Source organism: Pelodiscus sinensis, chromosome 2 (assembly GCF_052426305.1).
Source record: "Pelodiscus sinensis isolate ZL-2025 chromosome 2, ASM5242630v1, whole genome shotgun sequence".
NCBI lineage: Eukaryota > Metazoa > Chordata > Testudines > Trionychidae > Pelodiscus > Pelodiscus sinensis.
Window position 1 is genome coordinate 93,990,351 of NC_143053.1, and position 18,346 is coordinate 94,008,696.

The following is an 18,346-nucleotide window of genomic DNA, read 5'->3' on the forward strand; positions in this document are numbered from 1 at the left end:
TCAGACACTGCTGAAACTGACCACCAGTTCTGACTTACATACAGAATCAACTTAAGAACCCCAGGCGTCCCCAAGTCAGCTGCTGCTGAAACTGATCAGCAGCTGATTCCGGGAAGCCCGGGGCAGAGCAACTCTGCCTCGGGCTTCCTGTAGTCAGCGCTGGTCAGTTTCAGCAGAAGCTGACTTGGGGACGCCTGGGACAGAGCAGCTGGGGTGCTGCTGGGTTGCTCCAGTAGCGCCGCTCCTGGGTGCTACTGGACCAACCTAGCAGCACCCCATCTGCTCTGCCCCAGGCGTCCTGATTCAGCCGCTGCTGAAACTGACCAGCAGCGGCTGAATCAGGACCTGGGGCAGAGCAGCTGGGGTGCTGCCGGGTTGGTCCAGTAGTGCCCAGAGCGGGCGCTGCAGGACCAATCGGCAGCGCCCCAGCTGCTCTGCCCCAGAGTCCAAAACAAAAGCCTGGTCTGCTGGGGGGGGGGGGGGAGCACACTAGCTGCCCCCCCCCTCCACAGCAGACCAGGGACACGGGGAGCAGAGCCTCTGAGGCTTTGCTCTGGCAAAGCCTCAGAGGCGAGGGACCCCGCAGCCGCGGGGGGGTCCCGCGCCTCTGAGGCTTTGCCAGAGCAAAGCCTCAGAGGCGCGGGGAACCGCCGCTGCTGCCGCTTCAATCTGGGTGCCTGTGGTCTGCTGGGGACCGTCCTCAGCAGACCACAGGCTCCCGGACTGAAGCCGCAGCCGCGGGGGGGTCCCGCGCCTCTGAGGCTTTGCTCTGGCAAAGCCTCAAAAGCGCGGGAACCCGCCTGGTGCCCCTGGTCTGCTGGAGACGGTCTCCAGCATACCAGGGGCACCGGAGCAGCTTACGAATGGGGCTTTCTCGCCCCGACTTCCGGGGCGAGAAAGCCCCGTTCGTAAGTGCGGATCCGACGTAAGTCGGATCCGCGTAAGTCGGGGACTGCCTGTATTCTGAGCATAATATTGTAGTTTCTTTACAGACTAAGCTCTGAGGGGCAAAAACTAATTCTGTATGCTGCTTAGCATAAAAGATCTCTCATCTCTAAGAGCAACCATGTGGGAGGGGAAGTCATTGCATTTGTATGGACTTCTAATACAATAACAGAGAGAGAGACATTTCAAGAAGCCCAGAGAGAATTTATCACAAAAAAAGGTGGTGGTGGGGGGGAGGGTCAGGATATTTGGGAGTTGATATAATGGCTGAAAGCACATTTAAAGGAACAGATGATACATGGGGATGAAAACAGACCAAGTTCAGCATGTGTTACTGGCAAGGTCTCTTTTCCCAGACATAACTCAAGAGTTGAGAGGCCATAGTGAATCCCATATGTAACATTTAGCATTCCCTTGTTACTCTGCCTCCTACAGATTGACAAAAAGCTACTCTTTTCATGTTTGCTCACATACAGCAAATTGTTTATTACTGTTGCTCTGTCAATGAAAGTAGCCATGTGCCATTATGATACATAAAGCAACAATTGTGAAATTACCTCAGTCACGCACATTAAAACCATTCTATCTTCTTGACAAGTACTTTAGAAAACTGTTATGTGCTCAAGCACAGTGCCGTTGGAACATTTTTTTCCTCTGTCCCCTTTCCCCCTGCCCAAGCTGAGGCTGGAAGCAAAGCCCTGGCATAAGAGGCAGCAGCCAGGACATGGGGGCACAGGACTGGCAGCAGAGCCCCCAGGTCCACAAAGAATAATTCTTGTTCCGAAATAGATATTTTGAAATAGCTGTAGTTTGGATGCTCGAGTGCTGCTATTTCGAAATAGCTCCTCCCCAGGGCCAGTCAAAGTAATTACTCCCTAGTGCTTCCTGGGGCTCTAAATTGAGGTAGCACATCCACATTAGGGGAGCCTGCCTCAAACTAATTTTGAGGCTTCCCTGTAGTGTAGATGCACTATTAAAAAATAAGCTATTTTGGAGTATTTCTTCCAGAATAGCTTATTCCGAAATAAGTGTGAAGTATAGGTGTACTCTTTAAGGGTATGTCTATACTACAAAGTTAATTTGAACTAACAGACGTTAGTTTGAATTAACTTTGATAGGTGCTACACTAGCAAACCGCTAGTTCGAACTTAATTCAAACTAGCGGAGCGCTTAATTCGAACTAGGTAAACCTCATTCCACGAGGACTAACGCCTAGTTCGAATTAAGTAGTTCGAATTAAGGGCTGTGTAGCCACTTAATTCGAACTAGTGGGAGGCTAGCCCTCCCCAGCTTTCCCTGGTGGCCACTCTGGGCACCACCAGGGAAACTCTTCTGCCCCCCTCCCAGCCCCGGAGCCCTTAAAGGGGCACGGGCTGACTACAGTGCCCGTGCCAGGTGCAAGCCTGCCAGCACCCAGCCAGCAGACCCTGCACCTGGCACGGCTCAAGCCAGCCACCTGCTGCCACCCAGCCCTCCGCCTCTTCCCGGGACCAGGCTGGCAGCTCCCAGGAGCCTGCCCAGGTCCGCAAGAGGTGGGTGCCCTCCTGGTCTAGTGCAGACATCGTGGACCTCATCCACGACCTCCGCACTAGGCACAGGAAAGTGGCCGTCTAGGGCAGGATAGCTGCCAGCCTGGCCACCCAGGAGCAGGTTTGCATGAAAATCAAGTTGGTCCACTGAGACCCAAGGTGGTCCACTGCAGCCCCCCAAGTGACTCCCCTCCCCGGATGGCAGCCTGCGGCAAGTGCAGCCGGGTTGATGGCCAAGTGCTGTGATGTGCCGAGTGTGGGCACTCAGGGCACTCCAATCCAGGACTGCTTTGCTGTCCCTCATCGAGTTAGACAAGCGAGTGGGGAACACCTGAGAACTGTCTGTCCGGGATGGGGGTCGGGTCCCTTTAAGCACAGCCCTCGGCTAGCCTGATACAGCAGCTCCACGCACTGCTTCCGGCCATCCTTAACCCCGGTTCAGGGTCCACTCAATGTGGACATGCTAGTTCGAATTAGCAAAACACTAATTCAAACTAGTTTTTAGGTCTAGATGCACTAGTCCGAATTAGCTTAGTTCGAATTAACTAATTTGAATTAAGTTAGTTCGACTTAGTGCTGTAGTGTAGACATACCCTAAGAGTCCTATGTATTCTGTATAAGAGGAGTGCAAGTACTCATATTAACAATTCATGGTTGCAAAAGCTTTCTTACTGTCAACTTTATTGTAGTCTCTGCCTAATAAATGGAACCTGGGAGCCATCGCCCCTATTTTTCATACATAGTAACTCATTTACATCTTTTTCATCCTCTAACATTTAGCTCAAAACAAAATTAAAAAGATCTTTAACTTCACCAATCATACTTCACAGATAACATGCATAGATAAAAAGATCTATATTTGGAGGGGTCAGGGAAACTTTAGAATCATAGGGTTGAAAGAGACCTCAGAAGGTCATTCTGTTCAACTCCTCTACCCAAAGTAGGACCAAATCCCTACTAAATCATCTCCGTCTTTATCCAACCATTTTACTGATCAGAAATTGAGATCACTCAGCAGAGCTTGTTACAGTTTCTCCATCAAAATTGTTTGAGCCCCCCCCAAGTTGCTTTTCAAGTTAAGAGATTTTCCACGAAGTATTTCATCTGTGTTCATTTTAACTTAAAAAAACCACAAATACCCCAAAACTGAAACACATTGGCATAAAATAATATTGATTTGGAGGTTCTGCTGCCATACCTCATGGGAATTTGGTATGTAGCTGGCGAGCCCAGCCCATACATCAGGGTTAATAAGTGGCCCACAGGCTGAATACAGTTTGCCAAGATTCACAGCTGGCAGGCTGCCAACTGCTTGAGGTATCTGAGCATCTGCAGATGTGGTCGTTTGTAGCTCCTGTTGGCTGCGGTTTACTAGCCATTGAGAGATGCGGGAAGCGGAGTGGGTTGGGCCCCTAGTTCCTGCAGCTTCCATTGGTCAGGAACAGTGAACTGCAGCCAATGGGAGCTATGGGTGGCTGTGCCTATGGAAGCTCGTATAACTAACATGCCTGGTTGCCTTCCAGGGACTAACTCTGATGAACCGCATCCAGCCTGTGGGCTGCTTATTGCCCATCCCTGGCATACATTTTCCACAATGGGAGGGATTTTCAAGATGTGTCAGTGTAGTCTGTGCATTACTTTTGAGTAGTTTTCTTTAGCTGTTAGCACCCTTTCATAGCTTGTCCTAGTAGTTGGAAAAAATTACCAACCAGTTCCTAACTAAAGAAATTAAAAAAAGAAGAAACAGTTCAAGACAAATTCTGAAGAAAGGAATCAATGTAGGTTCATGTCCAGTCAGTTGGAGGAAGGGAGGAAATCACTCTTAATTTGTAGAAGAGTGTCCTCAAACCAATACCCAACTATAAATTGACTGCAAAGTACTAGAAGACTAAATATTACTTACATGTCTTGAATGTTTAAAAATGTATAACTCTAAAACTTTTTTGGAAGGATAAGGAGAATTATTGGATATCTTTTACTCATTCCATTTATTGTAATTTGAAAATTTAATAATCTAGGCTTCAGGTTCTTGATAATTTCTCTAAATATCACACAATTTGCTATTTTCGGAGTAGCTGAATTTAGAAAGCCTAATAAACCTTGTTCTCCTTTGGTTATATCTGAACTGGGCCAGATTCAGGGCCTTCTTGCTTCAGGGACTCCATCTATGGAACTCCCTTCCTCTTGAGTGTCCATTCTTATTAATTCTTGTTCTGAATCACCAAATGCATGCTTCCTCGTGGTCTCTCTAGGCAACTCGATTGGCAAAATCAGACAAAGCAGATCTAACAGTACAAGGCTTTGGTTATGGTATTATTATGTAAGTTTACAACAGTGATCAGAGACACCAAGAGCCTTGCTTCATGTCATATAAATTAGAGGTCAGTCTTCCTGGGATGTTGAACATAATGTAACTTTGACTTCTGACTTTGAGTCTTCCAAGTTGTCTGGAAATAAAGAATTGTAATGGAATAAAATTAGCTAATGGCTTTCACATTAACTTATTTTGTGAATCAGAAGAAGCTCATTAACAGACTTTCTCTCTCCTGAAACAGCTGGGAGCATCTGATTGGTGATGAAAAAGCTGCAGCAGCTTCTGGCTAATATACATAAAAATTAGAGTGAAGCATATGCTAAAATAACTTGTTCTTTGCTTTATTTTTTTCATGATGTAATGTTGGTCAATAACTTGTTCCTGGACTTAATGTCTTTACTTTAAAACGAATCCCCATACATATAAAACACCAAACAAGCTGGATGTTAGCTTGTAGACGTGTAACCCATACACCTGCTAACTTTTAGATCAAACAGTAGAGGGCTCATGCACTAAGCTCTGGAGGTTCCAGGTTTGATTCAGCCTGTCAGCATTACAAGTGGGGGCTCATCTGGAATTTCAATTGGGAAGTCTCTGAAGCTTGGGAATGCTTCCTCAGCTAGGGGAACTATGAAACCCACACACCTACTGGGTACAATGTACTGCCCATGTAGTAGCACTTAAACCACCTACTGAGAGAAAGAAAGAGTATGTTCTCTACAGCCTGACCTGAGAACTGGCTTTTAGCTCAAGCGATAGAGGTTCACATGCTAAACTTCAGAGGTCCCAGGTTCAGTTCCACCTGTCAGCATTACAGAAGCAGCCATACTTACTACACCATGCATCCTTCTGCTAATACTGGCAGGACTGTCACTTTTCCTTAAGATACTGAGCAGGTGTGTAAGGGGGCATACGTGACTGCCTTAGGCAGCCTGCTCAAATCACTACTCTGAGTGTGGGGCTGAAAGTAAGCTCTATCATTCCTCTCTCCCCAAGCAAGTGAGTGTAAGTGGTGATAGAGAAGTGAGGAATGGATGGAATCACGTTTTTACTCTCTTATCCTATGCACTGACTAGCTAACTGAGTTAGTTTGATGTGGGAAATATACTTTGTTTTGTAGATTACTGTGTTCTGTAGACAAAATATACTGTGTTCTATAGCAAAGAAGTAATGGGGATAGGCCATCCCTGTGCTAGGAAAAAGGAAAAAGTCTTGAGGTCCACAGTTTTATTCTTTTCTTATATCAATTATGAGGTTTTGCTTGAGCAAAGATGTAATAAGGATATCACTATTTGGGTAGAAAAGTAAATTGGAATCTATAGTCTAGCTTCTGATGGTTCTAAAGATTTCCCAATTTATTAGAACTTGTGTATTATACAAAGTTTGATGTAATGATCTCACAAAGGAAGGAATCCTGGGAACTTTTCTGGAATTCAAGTCTATTTTAGTACTCTGAGATAAGTCATTTAATGGATCAGTTTGTACTACTATCTTAGTTCACTGGGTAGGACTGTGTGCTTATAGTATACTCAAATAATATATGAAATGCATTTAAATTAGGTATATATGAAGCTATGTTTTAAAACTTTGATGGAAAACAGTTTTTAAGGATCAAAGTTAAAGATGCAGCAAACCAGTATTTGACCTTACTCAGATGGTGATCAAACTAATGGTCAGCTGTCTTTGTCTGTTTTAGGGGTGAAATCAGATTAAGACTTGAAACATGAATCTAGACTCTGTCCATAAGTTATCTGACAAGACACAGATTTTCAGGACTCAAAGACAGTCTTATGAAGTAGCTGAAGGTAGCAAAGCAACAGGTAACATCTGTAACTCAAATTTACCATCTCAAAGGATCCATTCATACTCGTCTCATCATCCTTGTTTGCATATTAGTAACAACAATGACTGGGAGGTTTCTGAAGAGCTCCGACTTCGGGAGCTGGAAGAAGTTAAGGCTAGAGCTGCCCAAATGGAGAAGACCATGCGCTGGTGGTCAGACTGTACAGCCAACTGGCGGGAGAAATGGAGCAAAGTTAGAGCCGAAAGGAATAAAGCCCGGGAAGAAGGGAGACAACTGAGAATCAAACTGGAGACTACAATGAAGGAACTAAATGCACTGAAAAAGCTAAACCAAGACTTACTAAGTGAAAAGGAAGAGTGGAAAACTGAAGTCAGTTGGGAAAATAAACCCAATTTCTCAGAGGTACCCTGTATGAGAGAAAAGGAGTACCAGTTAGTGTGCCTGGAACAAGAGCCTGTTAAAGATGTGATCAAAACCAAGATCCTTGCAGTACAGGAAACGCATAAGGTAAATAAATACATTTATTTCTTAAAAAATCTGCATTTTTAGCAAGTCTACATAAGGTCTACTTTTCTACACTTTATGCCTGTCTCCACTCCTAAAATTTCAGGCCATAATGCTTTGTTTATATATAAACTAGAAGAACAATTTGCATTATCAACTGTATGTAAACAGTTGCCATTGGGCAATCACATTAAAAATATGAGAGGATAATTTGGACTCCTCTGTGACTTTTATATTTTTTCCCCTCAAATAGCAATGTAGATTTTCTGGTGTCCTGTCATTAATGGTTTATGAGCACAGGTAAAACTGACACTGAGTGAAATGAGTAATCTTGATCTTCCAAAATTCTCCCAAAATTCTCCCTGCCCTTCACAGTTAATTCTAGTGAATAATTTTGAGCTTCTTGCAGGAAGGAGAAAACATCCCGTCTGCAGAACAGGAATGTTTTTAAAGAGTCAGGATTGTAGCTTCTTTGTTTCTTGGTTATATAGGATCAGTAGGTAGCTATAGACTCTTAGTACTGTAAGTGGAATAGTTCTATATGACATTTGCAGCCCTACAATTGCCTCTTTTAAAATAAAGAAACTTGTTTTAGCAAATAGGACTGTACCTTCTTCCTTTTCCAGTATTCATTCCAGGCCTGGATGTGTATTATACACCCGTTATAAAAAGAATAATCAAAGTTCACTCAATTCAAAGTTTACATTGACATGAATAGACTATGAAATAGGGCCTTCAACATGTACATCTTCTGTCAGAATTTCCATTGGTTTGCTGCTCCTGTTAGGTGAACTACAGTATGTGCTGTGAGCCCTGAAAAATTGCATTGGAACTTGAGAATCAACTTGGGGGGGGGGGAATCTGACCGATTTATACTTTTCATTTTGTGTATTTCTTCTGTGTGCACGCTTAAAGAAGGGGCTTAGACATGAGGCCAAATAATTCGCTCATGAAATTCAATTTGTCTCAATTATATAATTGAGTTACTCCATTATATAATTTTGGCCTAGAGTTTATTATGAATTCTAAGATTTTTACAGCTATTGGAAAATTTAATTTGAATCTTATTCAGAAGGATTAGACAGTGATCCTTTATGGAAGATTTTTAAGAGCAGTTTAGACAAACATTGTAAATGGTACTTGGTCCTTAAATGGTACTTGATCCGTCCATGAGTGTTGTGCTGTGTTATGATTTGTATTATTAGTATTGTTATGGGTTTTTTTATTTATTATCATCCAACTTTTTATTAGGCTAACTTGACAAGTGGTTACATCATGTAATTAAGAGAATTCTCATTTACTCCAGGAAGCAATTTGCTGAATTAAATACAAAACATTATATACCTTAATTATTTTTACATAACAGATCCCTTTAAAATTATATTTGCAATACTGACTTTAAAATGGTAAAGTGATAATGCAAGGGTATACACATAAATCTTTGAATCTATGCATTTAATCTCCATTGACATCCATAAAAAGTATAGTAATTCCCTTGACTTAACTATTAAACATACATACTTTGAGCAGTGCATTGGTCTTTGTTATAAAACAACACAGCTACAGTTGTGCTATTTGTTATTTAGCTATCCCATTTAAAATGCAAAAGCATAACAATGCAAAATTCAAGTCAATGAGCATCCAAACATTGTTTTCTGTTTACAGTCCAGTGGTGAAACTCTAGCCTACAGATTTTCCATTGACCTCTTCAGGGCTGGAACATTACCCGAAGTCTTGAATCCTGAACAGACATATGTTAACCGTGTGTCAAAGTGACCACAATATGTAATGTGATGCAGATGTGCATGTACATCTGCAGGATTGGGGCCATCTACACATTGAAACTTTACAGTTTGTGTGTTGAAATTGGTTGTAATATCCATGTACCTAATTTACAATGTATTTTGTAATTTCATGCATCACATTAAAAAGTTTTTATAATGTCTAATGAATGGAGTTGTCAGGAACAGTACAGAGGTTTACTGAGAGAAACTGAATTTGCTTATAAACTAATTGGAGGAAACCCAATTTTTTTTTTGTATTTCTGAAGTTAGTTAGATTTCTCTTGGGAAAAGTTTTATTTACTTAATATGGGATTACATTTGTTCCCACAATTCTTTATGCATAATTGTTTGCCTTCCCCAAACAGAAATGCTTTTAGGCACAAACTCTGTTCCCTTCCTCTGCACTATTTCTGCCCTCCTATCCTGCCCCAGAAAAAATGAAGCTGATATCAATGGGATTTGTATTAAACTCTTCAGGGTCAGATCTGGATAGTTATGAAAATGCCTCTGGAGTTGGATCCTGGGATAGCCCAAAGTGCAGGATTCATTATGTGGTCCTGTACAAAGGTGAAACTTGATGTCCTTATATACTATTTGGAAAGAATGTTTCAGTGCCTGAGAGAAATAGATTCTTAGTTTCATGCCACCCTTGACAGACACAATCTTTTTATGGTGTAGAGTACCATCAGCCACACAAGCTGATCATTATTGACCTCATTCTATCGGCCTCTCATATTGATGTGCAAGATGTGTGATTCTTCCTTCTATGAGGCTGTACATGTTTAAAGAACATGGTAGTCCTTGTAGACTTCATTATGAGATGACTGTTCCTAACATATGTTTGTCTTTTCTGCTTAGGATATTTTGTTCTTTACTTTTTTTCCCTCAGGATGTGGAGACAACTGAAAACATTTTAGGAAAGAATGAAGGTATAAGATTCAATGTGAGGCTCATGGACTCCTTTGCTCCTGGCATTTGTCTGGAAAAACCTAAACAAAGGCTTGAGAGCCTAGTCTATCCTTTGGAGAATGAATTAATCCAAGTTTCTGCTTTGCATTTACAATTGGATGAGTCACAGAAAATCTTACAGAAGGAAAGAGAGTAAGTACAAAAAAGTCACTTAAATAAAAATAGGGTTCTAAAATGGCTATATGAAATTGCATACATTTATTGTTAAAATATCTTTAAATATTTTAAGAGGAAAAAATGTAGTATAAATATATGCCTCTAAACAGAAATTGACTTAACTTGAAAATATCTAAAGATATTTTAAGATGCTTGTTTTATATTGTTCACACAATATATCTGCATTTTGTAAAATTTCCCAATATTTTGTGTGTGAGGTGTCATAAACTTGACACTCTATATGGCTTTCTGGAAAAGTGTGATGTTGGAATGGTCCAAGGATGCCTGCTTACTATTTGCTATTGGTATTACTGTATCTAGTCTTTGGTATGTTAAATTACCAGAATGTATTCTACATAGCATTACACTTGCAAGCTTCAGCTAGGAAATAAGATGGCAGATGAAATTCGGTGTTGATAAATGTCAAATAATTCACACTGGAAAACAATCACATCTACACATATGACATGATGAGGTCTTATGACTAGGTGGACCAGACCCTGAGGCACCTGCAGGAGGCTTGTGGCCTTGCCACACTCTGCCCTAGAAGAAAAGGACAATAGAGAAGTCCTCCAACTGAGCTAGAGTGGCTGCAGGAGGAACCAGCCTGTCAGGGGCCAGGAAGGCCTATAAGAAGAACCTGCAGGACCAGATTCAGCACAGCATCTCTGGAGCTCTGAAGAAGTGAAGTTCACGGCTGGCTGGCTGGCTGACTGAGGGAGCAGCAGCACCACAGAGAGCTCTAAGTAGGGAGCTTATTGTGGACTATGGTGAGACTATGTTGGACTGAAATCAGGCCCTGAGGTGAGGGAGTGAGGAAGCTTCCTCCAAGAGAGGAATCCCTGAACAGACTAAGGGGGACACACACAGAGAGCAGCGGGATGGGCCCCTGTTAAGTTTGCACCCTGAAAAGGGTTTGTGATTCAAACACAGGTTGTGTGACTCTACCAGAGGGCAGAGTTGCTAAAGAGGCTTTTGGCTTTGGACAGAAAGAGTCCAGTCACATGCACTCAGCCAGACAAGGGCACTCGTGAGAAGTGAGTGCCACCACATTACAGGTCTAGATTAGCTATTACCACTCAACAGAAATGTTGGAGTCATTGCAGATCGTTTTGACTATCACTGCATATTAAATAGATGTTTGCAAAGGAACTTTCAGAATGTTGGGTCTCACTAGGAAAGGAATAGATAAGAAGATATAAAACATCATATTTCTGCTATGTAAATCCATGTTATGCTCAGATCTTGAGTACTATGTGCAGATGTAGTTGCAGGTAGTGTGACTTGGGGCAGGAGTGCAGAGGTTTGGATTGTGACTAGGGAAAAGAGTGCAGGAGAGGTGCAGAGGATTTGGGCTGTTACCTGAGTTAGGGATTTGCAGTGCGGAAGAGTCCATCAATGGCTATTAGCCAGGGTGCGCAGAATAGCAAAGCCATGCTCTTAAGTGTTCCTAACCTCTGTCTGCCAGAAGCTGGGAATGGGTGATAGGTAATGGATCACTTGATGAATGCCTGTTCTGCTCATTCTCCCTTAAGTATCTGGCATTAGCCAGTGTTGGAAGGCAGGATACTAGACGAACCATTGGTCTGTCCCATTATGTTCATTCTTCTGTTTAGTTCAGATAAGTAGCAAATGTCTGCTATATGTTTGGTGTTCTGCAGGAAGAGACTTGGTGATCTCCTAGCTGGTAGGAGATGGGTCTGTATCAAAGCCATAAGTGGGAATAAGGAATTACCTGATCATCCCAGTGGGTAGTCCATCTGGAAAAAGGATTGAGGGACACTGAGTGGCTCTTGCAAGAGAACTTAGTGTGCGCTGTACCCATGGAATCAGAAAACTTCAGTCCCCAGAACTATTGCTCCAATAAGAGCTTAAGTTAACTGGAAAAGGAAGAAAATTTCCTCTCCTCAACAACAGCAGAAGTGGATTAAACAATTTCAGTTCAAAGAATCAGCAACAATAGCATACAATGGAGCAATGTTTTCCATCCTTCCTTTTTTTTTCTCTTGAGGATATTGAGGGTGTGTTTTGTTTATGGATCAGTTTTGGCATGCATTCTGATCAAGACTATCACACAGCTATTTTTTAATAATAACTGAATGTTTCCCAAGGATATAGTGGCTGTGTTTCTGTGAAAATCTGTCTACTCTCTTAAACTCACCACAAAGCTCTGCAAGTGGGTGGCTTATATTGATAGTCTCAAGAAAATAACAGGTCTTTCAATGCTGTAATAAAACCAGTATGTGCTAATAGTTTAGGAATCTAATTGTTCTAAAACACTCATGTATCATCCGAAAATGGAGTCTTCCCTGTGAACGATACCAGTTTCTTAGATTCTGTGGTGTGCTGAGTGTGTCTGTATGTGATAGACATGTCAACTCCCATTGATTCCAAGACATTTAGAAGGTATTCAGAACCTAGCAGGAGGCACTAAGTACAGGTCTAGCATAAATAGAAAATTAACTCAGAATCAGGAGACTCAGTTTCTATTCTTGGTTCTGCCATTTGATCTGCAGTTTAACCTTGAGTAAGTCACTTCACTTTTCTGTGCTGGTATTTTCCCCTCCCACTCTTTATCTGCCTTCTTTATTTAGATTGCAAACTCTTCAGGGCAGGGACTGCCTCTTATGTGTTTTTGTACAGCATCTAGGCCAATGGAACTACAGACTTCAATGAGAGCCTCAGAGTTCAGGTGCTACTGTAACACAAATAATAAATAGTACATCCTATCCCCATTTGTGAGCACAGTGTAGAGGAATGCACCACTTTTCATTGATATTATCTACATAAGCCTTTCAATATGTATTTTTGATATAGCTACCCAAATAGCACATTTTAGACATCATTAGAAGTTCCTCCTTTAATTTACAGTTTCACCTTTTTGCTGTCTGCTGTGTTTAATGTCCTTTCTGTTTTGATAATTCACTTTCATTTCTCTTGCAAGGTCAGGATCACACGTCTCTTTATACATTGGAAAGGTGTGACTTCATCTCTTTTGCTGTCCTGTGCCTCACTGTCTGTTGTTTTTTATTTTTCTTCACCCTTGGTTTCTAATTAGCCTGGTATCATCATTTTAGCCTTGACTGTGCTAATGATGGCTTAATTTATTATGCTGATGTTGATGGCCTGTGAGAGTAACATTACTTTCTTGTGGAATTAACTATTATCTGAATTTTAAAAATTTTCAAAAACCAAATTGGCTACATCTAGATTGGCAAGTTTTTCCATGAAAGCAACTGCTTTCGTGGAAAAACTTGCCAGCTGTCTATACTGGCTGCTTGAATTTCCTCAAGAACACTGACGATCTCATGTAAGATTGTCAGTGTTCTTGCGGAAATGCTATGCTGCTCCCGTTCGGGCAAAAGCCCTCTTGCGCAAATGCTTTTGCACAATAGGGTCAGTGTGAAAATGGCGATCGGGGATTTCTTGCGTAAAACAGCGTCTTTTGCGGAAAAGCGTCCGTGCCAATCTAGACGCTCTTTTCGGCAAATGCTTTTAATGGAAAAACTTTTCCGTTAAAAGCATTTGCGGAAAATCATGCCAGTCTAGATGTAGCCATTGTGTTTGGTAAGGGGCATCCAAACTACTGGCAGACTACTCAACCTGGTTCCACTTCATTATTAAGAAAAGTGGTGAGACAATGTTATTTATTAGTTGTATAACCATATGGCTACGTCTACACTGGCCAGTCTTGCACAAGAACATGTGCAAATGATCTGCCATTTTTGCGCAAGCGACTTTTGTGCAAGAAGGAGCAGTCTACACTGCTCCTTCTTGCACAAGAGCCATTCTGCCTGAAAATAAACAGGGCCCCTTGCGTAAAATGGTGGCTCATTAAGTATGCAAATGAGGTGCAGCGATATTCATTGCTGTGCCTCATTTGCATATGTTCTAGTGCAAAACTGGCCAGTGTATACATAGCCATAGTGTTTAGGAGCCTTAATCATGGTCCAGGATGCCATCAGGTAAGGCAGACACACAGAATAAAAAGGTGCTTTTGCCCAAAGAACTTACTGTCTCAGGATAAGACAAGTGAACAGATGGACAGCGATAATATTGGTAAGCATGATAGGCAGTGCATTGTTAAGTTTTTGCACTGTGGAAAATGACTTTTCTTATCCCATCTTTATTTAACACTTAGTAATAGGTGTATGTGCCATCTGGCACTCACATCACTATATATCAATAAGAAAAGCACTTAGAATGTACAAGATCTGTTTAGGTTTACATCTTGGTCAACTAAAGTAATTAAAAATCCATCTTTCAGCATGGGTTGATAACAATGTTCATAAAATGTGGCTCTAGTCAACACAGTCTTATCACATGAATGTTGCCATTTGTCAAATGCTTGGTAGATTGTCAATATTAAAAGACAAAGGCATTCCTATGGCATAGAATTGTTATTGCTAATAGACGTCTGAGGGTTTTTTCTTTTCAACTATTCCTCTTATCTGGTCTTATAGTCCTTCTTTGTCCCACGTGTGTTACAAAACACCTACAATTATAAGACAATTTTTAAAATTTTGTCCTCTAGCATCCTTCCTCTACTTACACTACGTTGACATCTTCCTCATATGGATTCACAGGAAGGAGACCCTTGAAGAATTCCACAGGGATTTCAAAATTTTCCACCCCACCATCAACCTTAGCCTGGATGAGTCCACACGAGATCCACTTTCTTGACACTATAGTACAATTAAATAATGACCACATTAACACCATCCTATACCGGAAACCTACTGACTACTTGTGGCTAGGTCTCCTGGGGTGGCCTACTGGTTAGGTCCAGTATTAACTAGGGTACCGGGCTGTAGGACTTCCAGCCGCTTATCAGAGTCTGTTCCTTCAGTTTGGGGTGTGGCTCCAAGAGTCCAATCTCCCCCTCCTCAGTGGGGTTTTCCTTCTGGTTCTCCCCCTTTGTGCCAGGGGGAGGGGCTGGAGGCTTGTGTCTTGCGGCTGACCCAGCAGATATCTCTGGCTCAGGTCCTGCGGACAGCAGAACCAGCTCTTGCATTTTCGCTGGTCAGCCCCTAACTGGGCTAGGTTCCCTCCTTTTATTCTCCCACCAGGCCTGGCATTGGCTGCAGGTAAAACAGGGCTGGGCTAATTGGGCAAAAAGATCTTGTTTAGCCCCTGCACTGCCAGGCCCTCCTCTCACTCCCTCACCAGGGCTGGATGAAGGCATAGGCATGCCAGGCAGCTGCCCAGGGCGCCAACCATTGGGGGGTGCCTGATGGCAGCTGTAAGGGACACGCAGCGTCCCGTTCAGCTGCCATCAGGCGCCGCGCACCCCGCTCCCACAGTGCCGGCCCGCCCACATCCCTGTGGCACTGGCCAGCAATGCCCTTCCCCCCACGACCGTGGGGCCCTACACGGCCCATCGCACGCACCAGCAGTGACAGCTGGGCAGCGCTTGCGCTGTGTGCCCTGGGGGTGGGTCTCAGGCTGCATGCCAGCAGCCGTAGCCGGGCCGCACATGCACCGTGCGCTCCCTGGGGGTGGGCCTGCGCTCCCTGGGGGGGGGGGGCGGCGCATGCACCGTGCGCCCATGCGCGGCGCTGCATGCCCGTACCCTGGGCGCCAGAATGCCTCAGGCTGGCCCTGTCCCTCACACATCCCCCTCCATAACCCCGATTGGGTCTGCCCCTCCTCCAACTGCGTTCCATCTCCCCTGGAGAAAATGTCTGCATTTGCATGGGCCTTCCCAGCCCTATGTTGGATATGGAAGGAGAAGGGTTGGAGGGAGAGGTACCACCTCAAAATTCTGGGATTTGTCCTCTTTCATTGCATGTAGTCAGCGAGGAGGGGCATGGTCTGTGATGATGGCAAAGTGCCTGCCCAGGAGGTAATACCAGAGTGAGTCCACTGCCCGTTTCACTGCTAGCACCTCCTTTTCTATTACAAAGTAGGCCTTCTCTCTGGGAAATAGCTACCTACTGATGTAGAACAGTATTTCTCAACCTTTTTTTTAATAAAGCACCCCTTTTTCCAAAAAAGAAAAATAAATATAATATATATATATATGTACCCCCACTACCTAGTTTTCAGACACACCATTTTTTTCTACCATTGCAATACATTTGTTTAAACAACTTAATAGTAGCCGGGAGGGCCATTGAATTTTTGTTTTAAGTTTTACAGCTCTTTATTATTTTTGTACTTTTTTACACCCCAAAATTTCATTTTCTCCAAATTTCAGTTGTGTTGACATATTCCCCCCCCCCCCCAGACTTCTCTTGAGTACCCCTAAGGGTACTCGTACCACTGGTTGAGAAACATTGATGTAGAGGATCAGGTGTTTGTCACCTCTCATGACCTAGGAGAGAACAGCTCCGAGGCCCACATCAGAGGCATTTGTCTGTAAGAAAAACTGCCTTGAGAAGTCGGGGCTGTACAGGACGGATTCTCGACAGAGCTGGGCCTTTATGGCTTGGAAAGATTCCTCACAAACTTGAGTCCACTAAATTCAGTTTGTACTCTCCTTCTTGAGGAGGTCAGTAAGAGGGGCTGTGATGGACGAGAAGCCAAGGATGAAGCAGCAATAGTACCCTGCTAACCCCGAGAACTAGTGTACCTGCCTTTTTGATGATGAAGGGGCATACCTCTAGAGGGCTTTCGACCTTTCCCACTAGGGGGCGTACAGATCCTTTCCCCAGGTGTAGCCCAGATAGGTGGTCTCCTCTCTTCCGAGGCAGCATTTTGCAAGGTTCACCGTCAGACTGGCTTCTCTGAGGGAATGCAATACAGCTGCTACATGTTGAAAGTGGGCCTGTCAATCACAGCTATAAATCACTACATCATCCAAATAAGCAGCCGTGTACTGACCATGGGGATGCGGAACATTGTCCATCCACCTGCTGGAATGTGGTAGTGCTGCCATGCAACCCAAAGGGCACTTTAGGACTGCTGATTCGGGTAAGGGGACTGGCTCCCTCTCGGGCTGGTTGGGGCCCGGGTCCACCTGGGTTTGTGCTGGGTCCTGGGAGGTACCCACCCCCGGATCCGCCACTTTCCCCACTCTGGCAAGAGTCATGGTTTCAACTCAACTGGCTCTCAAAGGCTGGGGTTGCCGTTCCATAGTAGGTTTCACAACTTCTGACAGCAGTTCCCTCAAATATCCCCAGTCTCTGCCCAGTATCACTGGGTAGACGAGGGTTGAGGCCAGGCTGACCATTAAAGACTCTTCACGCCTTCCTACTCATTAGGTCACCAGGATGTTGGGGTAGATTTTCCACATCTCCATGGACACACTGCAACCTGATGTTATCCTGAGGAGGGCCAGGGTTAGGAACGAGTGCTCTCCGTACCAAGGTCTGGGCACAAGTGGAGTCAATCAGCCCGATTGCCTCTGTCCTATCTATTCATAGTGGGATGGTCAGCTTGGCAGGGTCTTGATGGTGTGTGAATGTAGGGTCCAGAGCTTCCCGAAGTTACACTCCATGTATGGGCAGTTCCTTGACCAATGCCCAAAGCCCCCACATGAAAACAGGCATCCTGCTCCTGGGTGGACTCTGGGGGGGTCTCTTCAAGGCACCTGGGATGATGGGTGTGGATAAGCTTCTCCAAACCTGGGGTTGAATGGTGGGCACCTGGTCTCCCGCAGGGAGAGCTGGTGGGCTGGTCCGGTGCCTAGGAGTTGGCATATATGGCTACCTCTAAATCCACAAGCCCTTCGAGGCCTAGGGAGGGGCAGCAGGCACTGAGATTAAAAACCAAAGGCACAGATTTTAATGGAGCTAGGCTGATTTATAGGAGCTAGGCTGACCACCAAGCATTAGGAAACTCAGAATAAAGTGGGAACAGAGTTAGAACAATTCCAAGAATAATTTTAACAAGTAAAAATAATGTATAATGAATGTGGTAAAAGATAAAACAAAGCTCAAATAAAGTGAAAATCTGTATGTAGCAGGAAAGCAGCCTGGAACAGGAAAAAGTGAAAACTTGGGAACGCATAATTAAGATAATATAATGAAAGATAAAATTCACCTTACCCTTTCTCCCTTTCATCTATGTATTACTTTTTTTCTCTGGTCTTTGTCATCACATGGTACGTTGGGTCAGTTGACTCACTGGTTAAAGTCAATTTCCAACTCTCATTTGGTTTACCATAGCATTTCTTGTATATTTCACATTATTGAATTGTTTTGTTTCCTTCTCTCTTCAGTAAATCTCCTTGGCTAATCCTTTGAAGAGCATAAAAATAATACAAACATAATTAAAGAAAACACTATGTTAAAAGCTAGCAAAGCAAGACCGTTTTGAACAATACAAAGATATTCAGAGTCAGCTTTATTATCTTTAAAGATATTTTTCTAATGATGAATGTTAAATCGTTTTTTAT

General features: G+C 43.4%; 1 protein-coding gene across 7 annotated transcripts in view; it reads left to right on the plus strand.

Annotated features, from left to right (window-relative positions):
- Positions 1-18,346, plus strand: part of CCDC102B (coiled-coil domain containing 102B) — a 336,113-nt gene that overhangs the window by 34,303 nt on the left and 283,464 nt on the right. For 6 of the 7 annotated variants that reach the window (XM_089776321.1, XM_006121423.5, XM_075921037.2 and 3 more), the window contains 2 exons: positions 6,485-7,099; positions 9,770-9,981. In XM_089776321.1, coding sequence (XP_089632447.1) covers positions 6,512-7,099; positions 9,770-9,981 — 800 coding nt within the window. In that variant the 5' untranslated portion in view covers positions 6,485-6,511. The remainder of the gene's footprint in view (positions 1-6,484; positions 7,100-9,769; positions 9,982-18,346) is intronic. The other variant, XM_089776320.1, reaches the window with a different exon arrangement.